The sequence below is a fragment of the Denticeps clupeoides genome, chromosome 2 (genome assembly GCF_900700375.1).
Source record: "Denticeps clupeoides chromosome 2, fDenClu1.1, whole genome shotgun sequence".
In the NCBI taxonomy this organism is placed as follows: Eukaryota; Metazoa; Chordata; class Actinopteri; order Clupeiformes; family Denticipitidae; genus Denticeps; species Denticeps clupeoides.
This window is the reverse complement of record NC_041708.1, coordinates 18,514,952-18,534,424: the sequence shown is the minus strand read 5'-3', so window position 1 is coordinate 18,534,424 and position 19,473 is coordinate 18,514,952. Positions and strand designations below refer to the sequence as shown.

Sequence of the window (19,473 nt, the reverse complement as noted above, 5' to 3'; positions counted from 1 at the left end):
ACATGGATTTCGTCGTAGGCCAAAGGATCAAGCAATTCTCGGAGTCGGGGTCAGGCGAAGGTCGTTATTCATGGATTAATAGATCTAGGTCGTGGTCTAAGCGAGCGAGCGTCTCGAATGAGTAGTCTCATACAAAGAGCGTGCAGCGTCTCCTTGGGGTCACCCGACTTTTATACTCGACGCTGCACGCTTCCGTTTCCTCTTCCGGGTCGTGGTCTTCCTGGCTGCTCTGGCGCTCTCTGGTGGGCTGGATGTGTGTTGGCCATGACAACGTGTTAACAAACAAAATACCCCTCTCCATCAGACTTCCAACCAACCCAGCACCCATGAGCAGGTCTACCACAAGTTAAATGCAGCGCAAACATATTAGAGAGCATATCTCTTCAGAACGGCAAGAAATGGAAGCCAGACATTTTCCGACTCTCTCAGCCTGTCCTTTACAAAAAAAAAACAGATTCTTTCAAGGTCAAAGACCAAAGTTGTGGGCAAAATCTTTTCAAACCCAATCTGGATGGTTTTGCTGATGTTAATCTACCGCAACACATGATTCAAGTCTAGAGACCTTTTTAGAACCACTGAACAACAAACTTGCAAGATAAAAAGGAATGACCGTTTTACGGATGAAAAACGGAATTGCTCTTTGTTCATTTGGAACAGGTTCAGTGTTTGCAGGTCAACTATAACTATTTGTTGGTCGACCATTTCCATAAATGACTATGAATGAGTGCTGATACAGGAGAGCGGTTCAGCTATTTTGTTTAGGAACTGAATGATCTGTATTTTCTGCATTCCCAATAAATGTATGATGTTCGCCATCTGCTCATCAGGCCTATTGAACTTGGAGAGGCTACTGCGCCAGTTTCTCATCTCTAAGGACACACTCTCGGTACGCATGCTGGATGAGAGCCAGGACCCCACTCCTCTCCTGAAAGAGATCCGTGATGACAAAACAGCCACCATCATAGTGGATGCTAATGCCACCATGTCCCACATCATTCTAGAGAAGGTTAGTATGAGCACTCCAGTGGTGGTGTAAAAAACAATGTGTTCACATTACTGTCTGCTCACTAATAATTAGTCAAATTATTTAAATAAGCATATTTTTCTGAATTCAAAAGGTGTCGTAATGTTGTTTCTCTTTTACGTATTGATTTCAGTAACTACTAAGGCTGTCTCACACTTCTAAAAGCACAATGCTGTAAACTAGGAATGCCTTCTAAAGAATAACTGTTCATTTTTAACACATTTGCAAAACACAATGTGACTAAACAAAAGAAAATCTGAATCAAAGAATTATTTGAAGTGACTATTCTTTGCCTTCAAACCAGCATCATTTCTCATTGGTAAATTTAAACAAATGCAGGGACTTTGTAAATTCAGGTGTATGATCTAGAAGGTTTCTGTTTCCCACATAAGTTGAAACATAGTATTTTACTGAAACAGAAATAGTTGTGTAGAAGGCTTAAATGAAAGTCATGAATGACAGTTTCATGATATGTCAAGACTGAATACAGCAACAAGAAAGCAGTGTGTTCACTGACGGCTTGGAGAGTGGTACAAAAGCAAGTGTCTGAGGCAATAGTGAAGCATATTGGAAGTCCTTTTCAGGTTTTGGGCTACACTGGATATTTGGTCAGGATTAACACTTTACGTTCTACGTTTATAGTATTTTTTCACTTGAGGCTATAATTTTGCACAGAACGGTATGTGCAGTAGAAATCATACGCTTCCATGTGTTCGTGTCATGGATCGGAGCATGGCAGGGGAACAGGATGCATTCACATGACTCAGAAAATGGGATTTGTGGAAGAAAAGTACAAAGAGACTCACAGCAGGACACAGTAAGATACACAATGACAGGGTATTCAACAATATTCAGCATTGTGACATTTGGATTATATGGTCCATTTCAGTATCATAGTAAGCTGATTCCATGTTTAAATTCTTCCTTCAGGTGATCATGTTATTATTACATTTTGTGATGTGATAGGCAATATACAAATGAAGACAATGCATTGTAGCCCTAGGAATGGCACAGAGCTTCATACATAATGTCACGTCCGCGTGTGGCGATTGCCAGAACTGAAAACAACACTATACATATGTTGCATGGTCCACATAAAAATGTCACAGTCCTGAATGGCTGCTCAGACGCACCTTATAACCGCCCTGCTGCCTTACAGATTGGTGCCAGGGGAGTCTCCAACTGCACCTAATCATGACACGTATAGCCAGGAATTGTCTCAAAGTGTCCTTTTAAGGCTGCTTTGCATAGAATTCTTTGTAATTTGCCATCTAAAGGGTGTTGGAGACACTGTATTTATCCATACACGATTGCCTAACAATCCCATAAGAACACAAAAGTTTAATCGCATAAAATGTTTCTATTAAGAATTTGAAGGATTTTAAGACATGAATTCTATATCAACATGAACCAAGTGACATGAGGACACTACATGGTAGATACACATGGTAGAACCAACACACATCTGAGGTTTGATGTAATCTCATTCATCATGTGAGGACACAAAAAATGTCATCTACATACCAACGTTTGGACACACCTTCTCATTCAATGTGTTTTCTTTATTTTCATGACCATTTACATTGGAAGATTCTCACTGAAGGCATCAAAACTATGAATGAACACATATGGAGTTATGTACTTAACAAAAAAGTGGAGACCTGGCCTCCACAGTCACCAACAAGTGCAAAACACCTCTGGGAACTCCTTCAAGACTGTTGGAAAACCATTTCAGGTGACACCTCCTGAAGCTCAGCGAGAGAATGCCAAGAGTGTGCAAAGCAGTAATCAGAGCAAAGGGCGGCTATTTTGAAGAAACTAAAATATAAAACTTGTTTTCAGTTATTTCACCTTTTTTGTTAAGCCATATGTATTCATTTATAACACATTGTTGTACGTTACTATCTCTGTGGATTATGTTTAACCCTGGTAACATGGTTGTTCTCTCGACTGCGCTCCTATATTTTTCTACCTTTGCATTCAGTCTATTTGATGAGATTCTTGACTGTAGTCTATGAGCTGAAATGAACACTTGTGAAACAATGTAATTTAAGTTCATAATTTTCAGTATTCGGCACAACAAACATTGAAACAGATACATGTGCTTTTTTACTTCGTAAGACTCACACAGAAAACATGCAAACAGAAACTTGTAGGAGGGTTGAAGTACCTTTCATCACACAGGTGTTGCCAATTAGAAAAACATCGGATGCTTTCGAGCCTTATTCCTGTTTCCATGGAGACCATGCAGTGTTACTGAATAGGTATGACTTAATGCATCACAACCTTTTGTCTTTCTTGAGCAAGCAGAATGCTCCGTGCCCTTTCTTTTCATTCAGCTTTCTAACAGTTGAAAACGGAAATGTGACGAGCGTGGCCTTGAGGCTGAAGCGGATTTGTTGCATTTGTTCCTGCTTCTGTGACTGCTTACTGCACTTCACCCACCAGAGTCAGCCGATGGAACAGAGCTTGCTGTTCACATTACGAAAGGAATCCCACTTGGTACAGTAAACGTGCAGTGCCATGGCCAAATTCTGTTCCCTTCAGCCTTAACAGTGTTTTACTGGTGTGGATGTCATCAACAAAATAAAAGCACTAGCATATTTCCTAAGCATCCTTAAGATCACTTTTTTTGTCTTAGATGGTTGTACGTTGAAATAGAAGAAACTACAATATATATATAAGGGAAGGGAAAAGTTTCTAATGAGTCTTGAGCAGCCGTAAGTGCATCATGTTAATTGAGTTTTTTTTTTTTTTTTTTAACTCCGTTATGCTCTTTGTGCTGTTGGTTTTGGGTGGGGTGTTTTGGTACCGTCTAATAAATGGCAGTCTGGTAAACAGGTTAAGTCCTGGATAAAAAAACCGTTTGCACCACTCTCTGGAGGGGATTACTTTTGCAAAAAATTACCAAAGCTGTAAGATTGCTCAGCATAGTGGAGGATTTCATGGTTGTTTTGGTGTGAAGAGACCTGGTCAGTTTATCGGTGATGAGCTCAATACACCACAAAGTAACGATTGAATTAATCCATTTATGATTCCTCGATTTTTTTAAATTTTGAAATAATACTTTTTTGCACAGAGTAAATTGTGAATGAAAAATAAAGGTCAACAAACTTTATTAACACTTGAATTTAACAGCCATAAAAGAAGTAACCAAGCAACCCATTCTTTTCTTTGACTGTTACAGGCTTCAGAGTTGGGAATGCTGTCTGTCTACTACACATACATCTTCACTTCACTGGTAAGCTGCTTTGTGTCACCTTCTGGTAACCTGCTCAGGGAAGTCAGCATCTTTCCAGCTCGACCTCTTTCTCTCTCATTTTTCTCTTAATATCATGTTCCACAGTCAGAAACAGGACAATGCAGTCATGGTACCCATCTTAGTAAGCAAATAATACAACCCTGAGTGAAAATAACAATTTAGAATGAAATAAATCCACAAGAATTTCTACAGTGTTAAGAGTACAACTACTTTGCTGCAAGGGTTCTTACAGTTGGCAAATATCATAATTCAGTTTTGAAGTAGTAACCCATGTCTCTCAGTTGGGCATTAATTACATACATTACTTAGTTTAACTCTAAGTAAACTCTATGCATCTTGAATTAATAACTAATAACAATTAAACATCTAAACAAATTTTGAATCAGAAAAATATTTTTTCAGTTATCATTATGACTGGATTCTCTATGACTTCTTGATGAGAGGAGCCTGGTGGAGAGAGTTTATCTTAAAAAAAGGTCCTTTGATGCTCAGGTGTTATTCATTTAAATACATGAAAAGAATGATATATTGTATCAGGTTAGGTGTATTAGGATTGAAATAAGCAGAATGGCATTTTTGCTGGAATGAACAGGCATCAGCACATGAGTTCAAATAAGCTCTATGCTGCTCATTGATGTTCATATGCTGCCAGCATTTTCTGCTACTCATTTGAATTGACATTTGTCAAGACTGTGTTGTGTTCTTGACCTCACCCTCCAACATTGCTATAATACAACAACCACAATGGTTTCATGCCTAAATGGTGATGGTTTAATTAACAAAAGAACGTACATGGGTTTAAGCAAGACAAGGGAGTAAGGACAAAGGCAACTTAAATTACCATCCTAATTAACCCAAACCTACAAAAAGGTCACCTGACCGGACGTCATTAATTCCTGTTTGCACCTGTGAAGGGGAATGCCTTCCTCAGAGTGCTATGAAAAAGGGCAATTAAATATCTTAGTTTACAGAAAATCATATTTGGTGTATTAATGGTCACAAATGTGAGTGCTAGCATAATACATTGTGTTGACTTCAATACACATGTTATGGCAATTAATGTTAATTATTACTAAAGTTAATATTGACTATTGTACAGTTTAAAATGATCAAATGTGTTGGACCTACATATGCTGTTTGTTTTTAGTATTACTGGTACCCCCACACTTGAGAGAGATGCAGTGGAAAGCGACTGTGATAGTGATAGGACCTGAAGTGGGCAGCGCCTGTGTGGTAGGATATGGATTGGGCAATGGGATGTGGGCTCATCCCTTTGAAATGTTCCTAAAAAATCACCTGTCTGGGAATATGGGTCCCTGTGTGACCCATGCTCACTGCACAAAATGAATCCTTTAAAGTTGTGCAATAAAAGTACGAACTCTTATGATGGCACAGTTGCAAGCAGTTCATCAAGGGCAAGGCAGCTATAAGCTGTGGATTCTTGCATAACATACAGTTATATATATCTGTCACAGGTGGGCTGGACATGGCGATGAAGGAGGACGCATTCGCAATTTTGCATATCTGGCAAATATGTCAGCTGAGTTAGGAGACAGGTGAGGGTAGACAGTCCAGATAGGCTTATGGCACATTATTTATTTAATGATTTGATCTTCATATCTAGTAGTACAAAGGGATGAAAATGCATGTATGAAATACAGCCTCTTTCCATCACATAATAAGTATGTGCCACCTAGTGAACGTCGACAAAGGTTTTAAGTGCTAAAGCCAATCATTTTTCATGATACGTACTCATTGCTGGATTGTTAAGGAGAACAAAACAAGTGAATCCCTTTGTTCAGGCGGCTTCTTAAAAACAGGAGTAGTGTTGTAGCTGGGTGCATTACTGGCAGGCAGGAGATCTGGCGTTGACTGGTGTGGTCTGACTTCCTGCATTACTGATTCGGTCCTGACGGTTCAACTTTATTTGTTGTGAAGCACACAGGACTGAGATCATTAGAATACAAGAAAAACTGTGTTTTTACGCTGTCCTCTGAAACACGCAATGCCATAAGAAGCAGTGCTTTCACATGGACGCCTCATGATGTCTTTTATGCCATTCTGTTGCAAGCTATAAAAACGCATCATGAACCTGGAGATTATTGGCCCTGACTGCTTGCCATACGCGACTGCTCATTTACCGCGAAAGCCAGTGTAAAACCTCAACGGGTTTGGGACAAGATCTTCAGTTACATCTTCAGGAAAACAGATGCAGTTATAATTACGGGCAGATATTTGGGCAATTCTGTACCAATCTACAGCAGGCCGGATCTACCTTGGGCTAGAAACACAGAAGAGTGCTAATTAGGGGTGTTAGAAAATATTGATACAGCAATATATTGTGATATTTTATGTGGTGATATTTTATTGATACAGGGACATCAAATATACATTTTTTTTTTATACAAAGTTAGTCCAAAATTCAGTTCCGAGTCATGTTGTTTTGGCTGAATTATTAATGTAACATTATCCATGCAGATTGTACACAGCATCTTGTTTTTCAGTTCTGTTTTAACATTTTCAGTGAACTGTAGAATATGTGAAGTATCGTGACCCAGTCGTATCATGACCCATGTATCATGATATGTATCGTATCATGAGATCCTTGCCAATACACACCCTTAGTGCTAATATATTTTCCAGCCAAGCTGGCAATATGGAAGAATAAAGATAATAGGATTGGGCAGGGTGCAACCACTCTAACTGTGTTTACAGCTTTAAAAAATAAAATTTGGGTGAAATTTTTTTTGGTGCAAGAGTTGTTACTAATGAGATCTGTTTGAGTTTTTGAACATTTTTTATGGATTTACAGTGTCTCAGGCCACAGGTCTGTTTCCTTAGCAGCTAGGCCGCTACTATATATATATATGGTATATATGGTATTGAAACAGACCCTTAATCAGAAGGTTGCTGGTTCTAATCCCAAACCGCCAAGAAACCACTGAGGTGCCACTGAGCAAAGCACCGTCCCCGGGCACCTGTCATGGCTGCCCACTGCAGAGGACACATTTCGTTGTCACCGTGTGCTGTGCTGTATCTATCCTTTCTTTTCATTTTCATGTTCTCTGAGCTATTATTATTTCCTCTTTTAAAAAAAGAATATGCTTTACTGAAGACGTAATGCATTCTCACATTTTATGGCTGAGTTTTTTGGGTGTGCAGTGACAGGCACCCTGGGAGCAGTGTGTTGGGACGATGCTTTTGCTCAGTGGCACCTTGGCGGATCGGGATTTGAACCGGCAACCTTCTGATTACGGGCCCACTTCCTTCTGAGGCCACCATCGCCCCAATGAGGCTTTGCCTTCATTGATAATTTGGAAATGCTGGTATGGAGAAAGAAGGGTGTATTTCTGGAGATTTGAAAATGCATTCAAATGTCTTCAAATGTACTTTTAGAAGAATTCTGATTTTCTTCATAGGTTTTGTGTTCACTGTCTGCCCCTGCATAATTCAGCTCTTCTTTTCTTCTCAGGAGTTCTCCATGCTGAGGCTGGATGATGTAGCTGACCAACGAGTCAACATACTTGGTTTCTCTGTTTTCAACCACACACACCCCTTCTTCCAGGACTTCCTCCTTAGTCTCAATCGTTCATGGCAGGAGAACTGTGATCATGCACCTTTTGCTGGAACCCCGGTGAGCTACAAGAGACTTCTGATCAGTCCTTGATCATTCAGTTAATGGGCCTTATTTTGACTGTGCAAGCGCATCATGCAGCATGTACAGGATATGGCAGCAAGTGCTGACATGGTTGGTTGTGTTTGCACATTACACAGAAAGGCAGGGCTGAGTACTGTGCCATGCACACACAAAACAAAGTTGCCAAGACTCACTTAATGTCACGTCCACAAGCTGACGGGGAAAGGAAGCACAGAAACGGTACATTCTGGGAAACAATGATTTATTAAACTCAAATCAAAACCGGCACAAGGGCCGAAACCAGGGGAAACAAAAGGGGAGAACATAAACAAATCTGCAGGTGTGTGGAATCCCCCCCAATCGTGACACAGCCCCCCTCCATTGGCTACGTCCTTGGAGCCCAAGCAGCACCATCAGTGGAGGAGGTGGCGTGGACGGCAGCAACCACAGGGCTTGTTGCCTTCTGGTGACGGGCAGCCCCTGCCGCTGCACGTCCCCTCTGACGATTTCTGTGTCGCTCCCTGCCCCATAAAGGGAGGCGGTCCCGGACCCTCCGTTGACCGCTTATTGCACCCCAGCGTGGTGCCTTCTGGGCATGTGCAGTCCCTCTCGCTGCACGGCCATGCTGGCAGTGTGACCAGCTCCCCTCCATGCACCGTCCAGGGAGGCAGTCCCGGACCCTCTGGCGACCGTTTACAGCACCCCAGGGCGGTGCCTTCTGGGCAAATGCAGTCCCTCCCGCTGCACAGCCCTGCGTCCTTTGGGACAAGCAGGCCCTCTTCCTGCATGTCTCAGCTGGATCCTCATTCCACCCAGGGGGCTCTGTGGTGCTCCGCCCCTCTGGAGGTGGACCCAGGCCCTCCGTACCGGCTACCAGAGGACCCAGCAATGGGGTGCGACATATGAACACAACACACATGCACACACACACAAACACACACACACAGAGACAGACAAAAGAGAGAGTCTTCTGGTTCCCTTTTCAGGCTTTCTGGGACCTCCTCAGGAGGCACAGCCAAAAACACGGGAGGCGTGACCCTCTGGCCACCCGCCAGTGCTGCGTCCCACACCGTGGGGTCTTCCTGCACTGGATCCTGGCTGGTTCTGGGTGTGGTGGTGGGGCAGGGTCCGATCCATGGCTCGGGCTCTGGTCGAACTCCGCCCTCAGCAGCTCCAGGAAGTACTGGTAACCCATCTTGTCTGTCATGCGGTGATTTTGTCCGTATCTGAGAGCAAAGTACACACCACAGAATGTTAGGAAGGGTTGGCATGCACCTGCTGCACCTGAGAAGGGTCCAGGCACCCTATGCACTTCCCACAGGGAGCTGGGCACTTTGCTGGAGATTGTCCTGGCCCAACATGGCGAAGAGTGTGGGGGTCGCATCCTCTGCGCTCGCTGCCCACGTCACCTCCTCGCTGCTGCTGACATCCTCACTCCGCCCACTCCAGCGCTCCCCACTGGAGGATCTCACCTCTGGCGACCGTTTACTGCACCCTAGGGCAGTGCCTTCTGGGCAAATGCAGTCCCTCCTGCTGCACATCCCTGGTGCCCATGTGGGGGCTTCGCCGGACCATCCGCTCAGCCCCTTCTGCGTCCTTGGGGACATTCCTGACCATGACTGGCTGAGTTCTTTCACGTGGTTCTCTTCTGCCTTTTTGCTCTGCACTTCATCTGTGGGCTATGACATACTGTCACGTCCTCGAGCTGACGGGGGAATGAAGCGCAGAAATGGGACATTCTGGGAAACAAGGATTTATTAAACACAAATCAAAACAGGCACGAGGGCCAAAAACAGGGGAAACAAAAGGGGAGAACATAAAAAATAATTTAAAAAGTTTAAAAGTCCACATAAAAATATCACACCCCCTTATAACCAGGCACCAGCCATGTCCCTAATTACTCACATCTGTTCCATGGCTGGAGCCCTGATGTCAATCAGATTGATGCCAGGTGCGTCCCCAGCCACACCCAATCGTGACACTTAAGTTACTTTAACTTTCCCTAATAGGATTTTTGAAATCAACAGTTTATTAGCCTTATTCAGGATATGAAAGACTGACTATTAGAGATTAGATGAAAGAAAAAAAGATATACATACATATTAACACAGACAAACAATTAATAATAATAACATCTGACAAACTAAAATTCTTTCTGTCAAAAAGTATAAAAAAAAAAAAACGTTAAAACACGGACATTTACATTTATATAACCTCACATAATATTTATATAACCTCACTTATATACTTACATCAGGCTCCAGTTATCATGTTATTAAGCTAATTTAATTAATTGCTAGTATTGTTGTTTTTTTTTTATATATTAGGATTATAATGAATCCCCTTCATTTGTGCCATATTGAAACAGGGGTTCTGGTGATGGGGTTATGGTGTTTTGGTTCTGGGGTTCTGCAATTATGGTCATTTTTTTTTTATTGATCCACTTTGCAAGCTCATTGACATGAATATCCCTCTTTATTTATTATGTGGTAAATTATGGAGACAAGTATAAAAAAATATGACTACATATTTTTATTTCCAGCAAGATGTGTTTGCTGTGTGTGAAATAAACCCTGCTTGATTGTCTAGTGAATTCAGATGTGGTGTGATGGTGCTCAACAGACAGTCAACACAGTGTCAGGACCAGAGAATATAAAAATACATTTCATGAAACAAAATAACAGTTTGTAGTGGATTAGCAAAGAAAAAATACTTTTTGATAGACAGCAGGTAGCAATTAATTATGAAGTGGTATTGAAAGAATGACAGAATATACCAGATATTGTTTTTAGTGGGAGTGATGTTTCTCCATTACTTTATCAACTCCTGCCACAAAAAAAATATCCATTAGATACATGATGTTTGTCTAATGAATACTTTCACATCTGTCAGTAAAGTCAACGTTGAGTTGACAAGTCGACCTGATGTCATCTTTGCATGCACAATTGCAGCCTTTGCATTTGACATGCCCATCTCCAGATGTCCTTCATATGTCCCCTCAAAAATACTATGTTACTCTAGCGAGCTTTCACCACACCAGGTGGAAGAAATTCTGACTAGAACAAGGGCTTTTTATTTATGCAGCTTGGTAGGCGGCGTCAGCAGAATAACACACCCACTCTAGCTTAATGACTTATTAGAACCGGGCTTCTAAGAGACAAGAGACTATGCCTAACCACCCACATAAAAAAAAAAACTGTGTTCAACCCCCATCTAACACACATCTTAAAACATAAAAATAAAATATTTACATCAACCTACACGTTTCAATGCACATTTCCTAATGAAGTGCTTTAAAAATGTCCTGGTACACAAATTAATATAATAAAAACAAAGATACCTTAGCACACCCACTTGGAGGGGTTACTCACATCATTACATCTGTAGGTCCAAACAGAGAGGCAAAAAAAAACTACACAACTTGTTGACTTCTCTCAGGGTGAATCGACTTTAGCCTCTGATGATGTAATCCATTCAACAGGTTCAGTCCCGCACGAGGCAGGGTTCAGCTGTGCACACTGCTGGGAGAAGTCACTCTCATCATTACATCTGTAGGTGCAAACAAGAAAAAAAAAAACACAACTTGTCGACAGGGTGCACCGACTTATGCCTCTGTCGATGTGTCGACAAACCAGCTTTTCTATTAATGCCCAAGTCCACACAGAGGGCCCTAGCCCTGTCTTTCAAACAGTATAGGCTTAGTTCCTGATCCAGTGGCATATTTTCTGTCATCAGGAGGCAACTTATGGCAACATGTCTTGTTCAGGTTTGAGTGTCTGAGAGCACTGTATGACTAAACCTATTCTGTTCCTACAAATATCTCAGGTTATATTGTTACTGTTGGCTGAAAACGTTCTTCTACACACAGACCAAATGTTTTCTTACCAGTTGTGTCATAGTAATATGTCTGTCTGTCTGTGTGGGGGCGTGTGTGTGCCTGCAGCTCTCCTCAGCTCTGCTCTTTGATGCAGTGCATGCGGTTGTAGCAGCGGTTCAGGAACTAAACCGCAGCCAGAGCGTAGGAGCAACTCAGCTCTCCTGCAAATCTTCAAAGATCTGGGAACATGGTACCAGCCTCATGAACTACCTGAGAATGGTAAGAAAGAGTAAAAGAAAAAAATGAAGTTATTCCAACTGCTTGGAATCATCCATTTAAATTTATGGCATTTATCAGACGCCATTATCCAGAGCGACTTACAATCATTAGTGACAGAGACAGTCCCCCTGGAGACACCCAGGCTTAAGTGCTCAGGAACACAATGACCCTTTGACAGCCCAAGATGTAACGTGTTATAAGTTAACATTTGAACACTTGGAAAAGGAGTCATACATGTGGAGAAAATCCTCTCAGTACTTCTAATTAACCTTCATCTTCATCTCTCCCCTATTCAGGCAAGGTAGATCCAGTTGCATTTTTTTAAATGCACAGTTATGATTAGCATTGACATTTTATACATATGCTCCAATTATATTAATGTAAAGTATCACAGTATCAAGGTCAACTAATCTGAAGAGCTTTAATGAGCCATTTAAATCTATTTCAGTCCAACATTCAGGCACATTCAGAAAAGATGCACTAGTGCAGAATTTGCAGTGCACTTTTACTTGAGTTGTACTTCTTTTGAGTACACTCTTGTACTGAGTTGCATAATTATTACATTTAAATCGAAATCTTGATTTAAAATACACAATGTTAAAGGGTTTAAACTGTGCAATGTCATTGTCTGGTCACCTTTACCAATCAAATGTGTCCCACCAACAATTGGCACTTGAAATACAAAAATAAATTGCCTTTGTTTAGCCAAAAGTATGACTTTAAATTCATCCATATGGAAATCATAACAAAATTCAGTTATCTGACTGTTTTAGAACTTGAAAAATTTCTATAATACCAATTAGTGATCTTGATACTGTATACCTAATTGTAAGAAATTATGACAAAATGTATTTTGTATCTAACATTTTTGTTTCTTGATAGACATTGAGTCACCATATCAATCTGTAAACTTTTTGTCTATTAAATTTAATCTATTACACAAAGTATACAGTATGTGCAATAACAGCTTTTGTAGTAATCGTTCTAGGTTTAGTTCAGTTTTCTACATTTTATTTTCTATACAAAGAAAATTAAACCTATTAAATATAATAATTTATTAAGATCACAAATCGAATTGCATTAGCATTATATGGGCTGTATGGTTGCTGGACAGTAATGGTGTACTCATCTCTGTTGGATAGGTAGAGCTGGATGGCCTAACGGGACACATTGAGTTCAACAGTAAAGGCCAGAGGTCGAACTATGCGCTTCAGATCATGCAGAACAGCAGAGATGGCCTAAGGCAGGTAAAGTAACTGCACCTCTCAGCCATTAATATCAGGCCATGGCAAGTGTAAGACCTGCTTGGGCTCTCTCTTCTTCCTTTTAATCTGAGTGGTGCATGAACATCTTATTTCTCTGTTTGTTTTTAAAAAAAAAAATTTTGGCAGAACTGAACAAACCTAGAGTGCTGGGGACACAGAATAGCAAAAGTTGGTAAATGATATCGTCACAGAGCGAATTCAGTGAAGCATTGCAGACATGCTTGGAGTGAGGGGACAAGTCGTTGTACAGGGAGAGGACACTGGACCAGCTGGGGAGGAGGACCAGAGGCGTTGGGTCTGTGAAGGGGAGACTGGCAGTGAGTGAGGACGGGGAGGGAGCTCTGGCTCCGTGGGAAGCACCAGGGCAGAGACCAGGAAGGCGGCTGGTTTAAGGATGGTTCGGGAGCGTGGGCTGGACGGGAAGACGTCTAAGGCGGCAGGAAGGTGGGGTAGCATGAATTAGCATCTTTGCAAAAGGGGCAGGCAATCTCAAGGTCAGGGACGGGCAAAAGTCGTGGTCAGCAGGTTCAATCCGTTCATCGATCGTCGTATCAAGAGGAGCAGGCAAATCTCAAAGTCGGGGACTGGCAAAGGTTGTGATCAAGTATTTTAGTTAATCTGGCGTGGGAAAGCAGGCTAGCGTCCCTGGGGAATAAATTCAACAAAGAGCGGGCAGCATCTCCTCGGGTTCACCTGACTTTTATACTTTTTTATTTCCGCTTCCGGGTCGCTGTCTCCCCGGCTGGTCTGGCGCTCTCTGGTGGGCTGGAGGTGTGTTGGACGTGACATATATATTTATAGATACGGACCTGGTAGTGTTCACTTTATACAGGAGAAAGTGTTTTAGAAATATTTGCACTGAAAACATCTTTGCTTTAGAGTCCGGTGAGGTTGAGGTGTGTTGATCCAGCCGAAATCCCAATGTAGATAAACTGGTCTGGGGCAGTGGGGACTCGTAACTGGAAGGTTGAGGGTTCAAATCACCAAACCGCCATGGTGCTACTGAGATTCTTTTAAGCATGGTACCATCCCCACACACTGCTCCCTGGGCGCCTGTCATGGCTGCCCACTGCTGACTAAAGGCAATGGGTTAAATGCAGAGGACACATTTCATTGTGTGCACTGTGTGCTGTGCTTGCTGTGTATCACAATGGCAATCACTCTCATTTTTCACATGCTCACTACTCCTTGAGAGGGATGCAATAATGTTTCCTGACTAAGCTGATTGAATTGCTAAGTGATTACATATTAATGAAATTCTTGGAAAATAAATGTATTAATGAAAACCATGCTATGTTGCGGAGACTGTTCACACTGTGGTTTTGTGTGGAGTTAATGATTTATCACGTGTATTACACAAAACTACCTCTTAAAGTCATGACATGTTTGAGCCTAGTCCAAGCCCTAAACCTAACTCCAGTAACTTAAGAATGTTAGACGAAAAAAATAAAACCTCACCCATGCTAAGACTGGCTCCTGCTTACCAAATGTTGCAGACATAAAAACTATCCTGATCCTCTCCGTATCTGTGCACTGAAAGATCTCCACACACAGTCGTTGCACGCCACCATCCCTAAATGGCCCATAAAGTAACATAGAAGTTGTGTATATAGGCTTCACCCTGTGCCCACCCAGTGTTTTAGCTCCTTATGAATCAGGGTAATGAAGTAAGTAACGAAGCTTAATGCGTTGTCAATGTGGTGAGTCCCAACAGATGCCTTCTTCAGCAGCATTAAAATGTAAATTCACTGTATGTGAGTAATAGTATTCTGCTTTAATAATACAGGATCAGTGAACTTGCACACTCATTCTGCTTCTTCTGCTTATCTGTCTCGAAAGATCAGACCATGTCCACTGGCCAGCATCTGACTGCTGGACCTTCAGATCCCAGCAGGGCCCAAGATGACCTCTCTCCCAACCCCACAGCGCAGCAGCTAATAATTACACACAGTGGATCGTAGACTAATGTATGCCCATGAGTAAGACGTTGCCATGGCACCTGTGCTTGTTCTGCTGTCCCTTTTGCCACGAGGGTTGATGTTCCTCTCAGAAACACACTAGCCAGAGGCACATTTCTAATAAAATGTTCCTAATGTACATAGTTAACAACTGCTTCTTGACAGCACGTGCCAGAAGACAAAGAGTGGGTGTTCTCGCAGTTTGGCTCAAGATGCTGATAAGATTGCCTGGAGATTTTTTTCCCCAACCAAAGCCAAGCATTTACTCTGGCAAATCACAACAAAAATGTTGTCTGTGTGTCTTTTAGTGTAGTTTTCTGTGTATATACTGTGCTTCACGGCTGCAATCAACAACAACACCATTTATTTCTTATATTGCCCATAAGCACATACAGTAAGTCTCAATGGGCTTTGACAGGCCCCACAGTTGCCACCCTCACACTTGACCCTTGCAATTGGTGTCAGTGCAGGGTTTGTGATGATTTGTCCTACAGTTGTAGTGGCGGAAAAGCCCAAAGTGCAGTATTTGCTGTGATTGCTATTTGAAGCATTGCATTTATGGACCAGGAATAATGGCACATTTGAGAATTGGTACTCTTTAGCACTCTGTTGTGTAGTATATAAAACCAACATTGACAGGTACATATACATTTAGTCCATTATTAGGCCATTAAAATAGCTTTAGAGACAATTAACACTATGAATGCTATGACAGTGAACTTTGCTTGTTGTTGACAATATACTGTATGTGAACAGAACTGATTACTTTAGATTTACTTTTCAAGGTATCATTACAGTTGTTTCCTGAATCTCTCGAGTGTCTTTCCAAAAGTCTTAAACTCAAAGCTAACAAAAAAATTATGAGACAGGGACCAAGAATATCAAGTTTCTGTGCAGCAGGGCTCTAATCATGGGCCGCTGCTGCTGATTAGGCGTCCAAACCTCCTACTGTCACAACCATGCTGGCATGACGAGGCAGGTAACTGGAAAGGAGGATGAAGAGGTGACAAGATGACGAAGAAGGAAGGACACAATCACTTGACGTCACGAAACCGGGGTTTAATTGTGAAGCACAAGACAGGGGAGACATCCAAGACACTGGTGAACATGGAACATTATTTCATAGACCTGACCACGAACAGAAACAAACAGGGCAGCTATATACAATTGACACAGGTGAAACCAATTAGGGAACGTTACACAGGACAACAGTGAAACTCCGGTCCGGATCCCGGACCCCTTTCGGACCAGATCATGACACTACTGCTCTGGGGCAGCACCAGTTGGGCAGTGGTGGCCTAGTGGTTAAGGAAGCGGCCCCATAATCAGAAAGTTGCCAGATCGAATCCCAATCCGCCAAGGTGCCTCTGAGGTGACACTGAGCAAAGCACCGTCCCCACATACTGCTCCCCAGGTGCCCGTCATGGCTGCCCACTGCTCAATAAGAGTGATGGGTTAAATGCAGAGGACACATTTCACTGTGTGCACCATGTGCTGTGTATTAAAATGACAATAACTTCACTTCACAAGTCCCCTGTTATCCAAGATGTCCTGCTCCTGCACCTCCAGCTGTAAAAATAAATAATAATAGTAATGCATTTGATAGATTAGTGATCAATTATGTTTGCTGCTATGCTCTCTGTGTTTTATAGTTAGATGTTGGTTGGCTTCATGACCTCATTTGTCACAAGCAATTGAAGACAAATTTTAGTCAAATAATTTCTGTGGCCCCTCCCTGCCCACATTTCATGGATTCCATTTTCAGAAGCACTGGTGTAGAAGGCACCAAATGACTGTGCAGGCAGAACAAACAACACAAAGTACTTTGTGTGTAGCTATAGGTGTGAGATAGTGATGAGTTTTTTCAGTTTTTTACTCTCCAGATACATATCCTGGGAATTGGATTATATGAAACACAGCCTGTGCTAGCTCCAAAAGCATGTGAGTGTGTGCCTTTAGACATGGTTCTTGGCTTTTTGCTTGTTACACAACTGCTACTCTCTTTGCACTGTGGGAGCAGTAGGAGGTTTGTGCCAGTGTTTATTTGTGTCTTTATGAGACTATTGCAGTGGTGACATGTGACATACTGCTGATCCTTACGTTCATCCTAACATTCTACTATAAAAGCAACGAGTACCCAGAAATAAAGCCAAAAACAAACACCTTGCATTCCAGTGAATTTGCTCAGAAATCCATATCCACACAGTACACACACCTATATCTGCAAACACCTGCTCTAGTCTGAGTTTGAGTCCTTTTGCATTTTTCTCTTAACACAGTCCATCTAAAATGTCCAAAAAGATCAGACCCTGTTCTGACTTTGTAACAAAAGTTATTGCGAAAGCCAAACGAACAGTTTGAACACACTGTAACCAATACTCCATCAATACTCCACCAATACTCCACTAAGACCTTGAAAACCAATATTCCAGTTTGAATACCAAGTTTTTGTGAGGGTGAATCAATATATGAGTTTGAACATTTTTAGCCTGTTTTTAATTTGATCATTTCATTCTTTCTACAAAATCAGTGACACATCTGTGTACATGTGTATTGAAGAAGCCGAAGCTGTAAACTGAACATTTTCAGTATGAACATTCATACTGTTAAAGGTAAAAGGACATCATATCAGTGCTTGCACAATGCTTGTTGAAATTGCGCTTTAGCCTTTTTTCATTTCTTCGAAATATGATTCACATAATAAGATAAGTCTTTATTAAATATTACTTGACTTGATTGAACTTGGCATTTGGTTATAAAAATAGCCCTTTGTGTCATGTCAACTTTTTACACGCTTGGTCTTCTTCTTCCGAAATGCCACTGTGGCTAGATGAATTTTTGGACATTAATGAGGCCAGTGATGGATAGGATCTTTTCCCTGGCCGAGGGCCCTGTACAGTGGGGTTGGGCTCCAACTCTCATATCTGGGCAGGTGGCAAATGATGGATAGATACAGAGAAAGCAAATCTATCCTCCCTGCAAGAAGTCAAGTCATAGCGTGCTTTGATATCCATATCTGGTCTTCAGAGCTGCAACCAACACAACCGAGATCCAACCAGGACTGGCGACACCGTAGGACCTTATATGAATACATGAAAATTCGGTACACATGAGGACAATCGGCAGACAAGACAAGCATAGGGCGCCACCTCATGGACCACAAGCACCATTGGATTACACAAGAGCTATTCTGCTTTTTCTGCCTAGATGTTCACAGGGGACAGATTCGCAGTAGAATATAAATTGGGGTGTAACTCCAGAAAATACAAAGCAGCAGGAAACTAAGCAGAAAACAACCTACTGTGTAACCAAGACCAGTGTGTGGTAACCACATTGAGGTGGGAGCCAGCTAGAGCTCTAGTGATAATGAGGACACTATTGGTCATTCTGGTGTTTTGGGGGTCTGATTCCCTCTTGACTGATATTCAGAGATGTGTTGTTCTGTTTTTCACTGTTTACATGTTTTTCTTGTGCATTGTGTTATTTCAATTCATATTTATTCATTCATGTAATTTAATGCAATTAATGTAATCTGTCGGGGTTTTTTTTGCACAGATTGGCCAGTGGCACTCTGAGCAGGGCTTGTCGATGGAGAGGAAGCTCCCTTCCCTCAATGTAACAGACACGCTCTTCAACACCACCCTCATAATTACTACCATCTTGGTGAGTAAAAGCAAGATCCCTCCCTTCAATGCATCTCTTCCTCAGAATATGATATCTAAAATAGCACTAACTATAACTAATATGTGTTTTTTTCTGCCAATTTATTGTGTGAAAAAGCACTAGCAGAGTAGAAGCCTAAACTCTGACTTCAGCTGAACTTTTAAATATACATTTTCAGTCATTGCCATTGTTGTGAAGCTGCATGCAAGCAGTCAACAGTTTGATCTGGCTGTGCATGGCTTTGTGACATTCCGAATGACATTCCGAGTCTTTGTAGAGAACATAATATAATTTATTTGTGCTTTGGTTTGGTTGTACACATGATCAAAGACAGTGTGACATCACACCTTTTCATGTCCTTTAAACAGACATGGAATGTCCAGTTTATCTGCCAGAATCAGCACAAGCTACTGGGAGCACAAGCTACTGTAGACCTTGGTTGCCTGCAGTCCGACCACATTTCACGTTTAAATCAGAATATTTTACTGTCAAAAACTGTGCTGACTGCCTATCGAATTTCTCTACATTAACAGCAGAAAAAGCAGTATGCTAATGGACACCATAACGG

General features: G+C 41.8%; 1 protein-coding gene across 3 annotated transcripts in view; it reads left to right on the top strand.

Annotated features, from left to right (window-relative positions):
- The window catches only part of grik4 (glutamate receptor, ionotropic, kainate 4), a 144,342-nt gene that overhangs the window by 99,125 nt on the left and 25,744 nt on the right, over window positions 1-19,473 (top strand). For all 3 annotated transcript variants that reach the window (XR_003742932.1, XM_028959152.1, XM_028959164.1), the window contains exons 7-12: window positions 828-1,006; window positions 4,212-4,265; window positions 7,759-7,920; window positions 11,867-12,019; window positions 13,162-13,266; window positions 18,798-18,905. Coding sequence is in view for 2 of the 3 variants with exons in the window: in XM_028959152.1 (XP_028814985.1) it covers window positions 828-1,006; window positions 4,212-4,265; window positions 7,759-7,920; window positions 11,867-12,019; window positions 13,162-13,266; window positions 18,798-18,905 (761 nt within the window). In the remaining variant the exon portion in view is untranslated. The remainder of the gene's footprint in view (window positions 1-827; window positions 1,007-4,211; window positions 4,266-7,758; window positions 7,921-11,866; window positions 12,020-13,161; window positions 13,267-18,797; window positions 18,906-19,473) is intronic.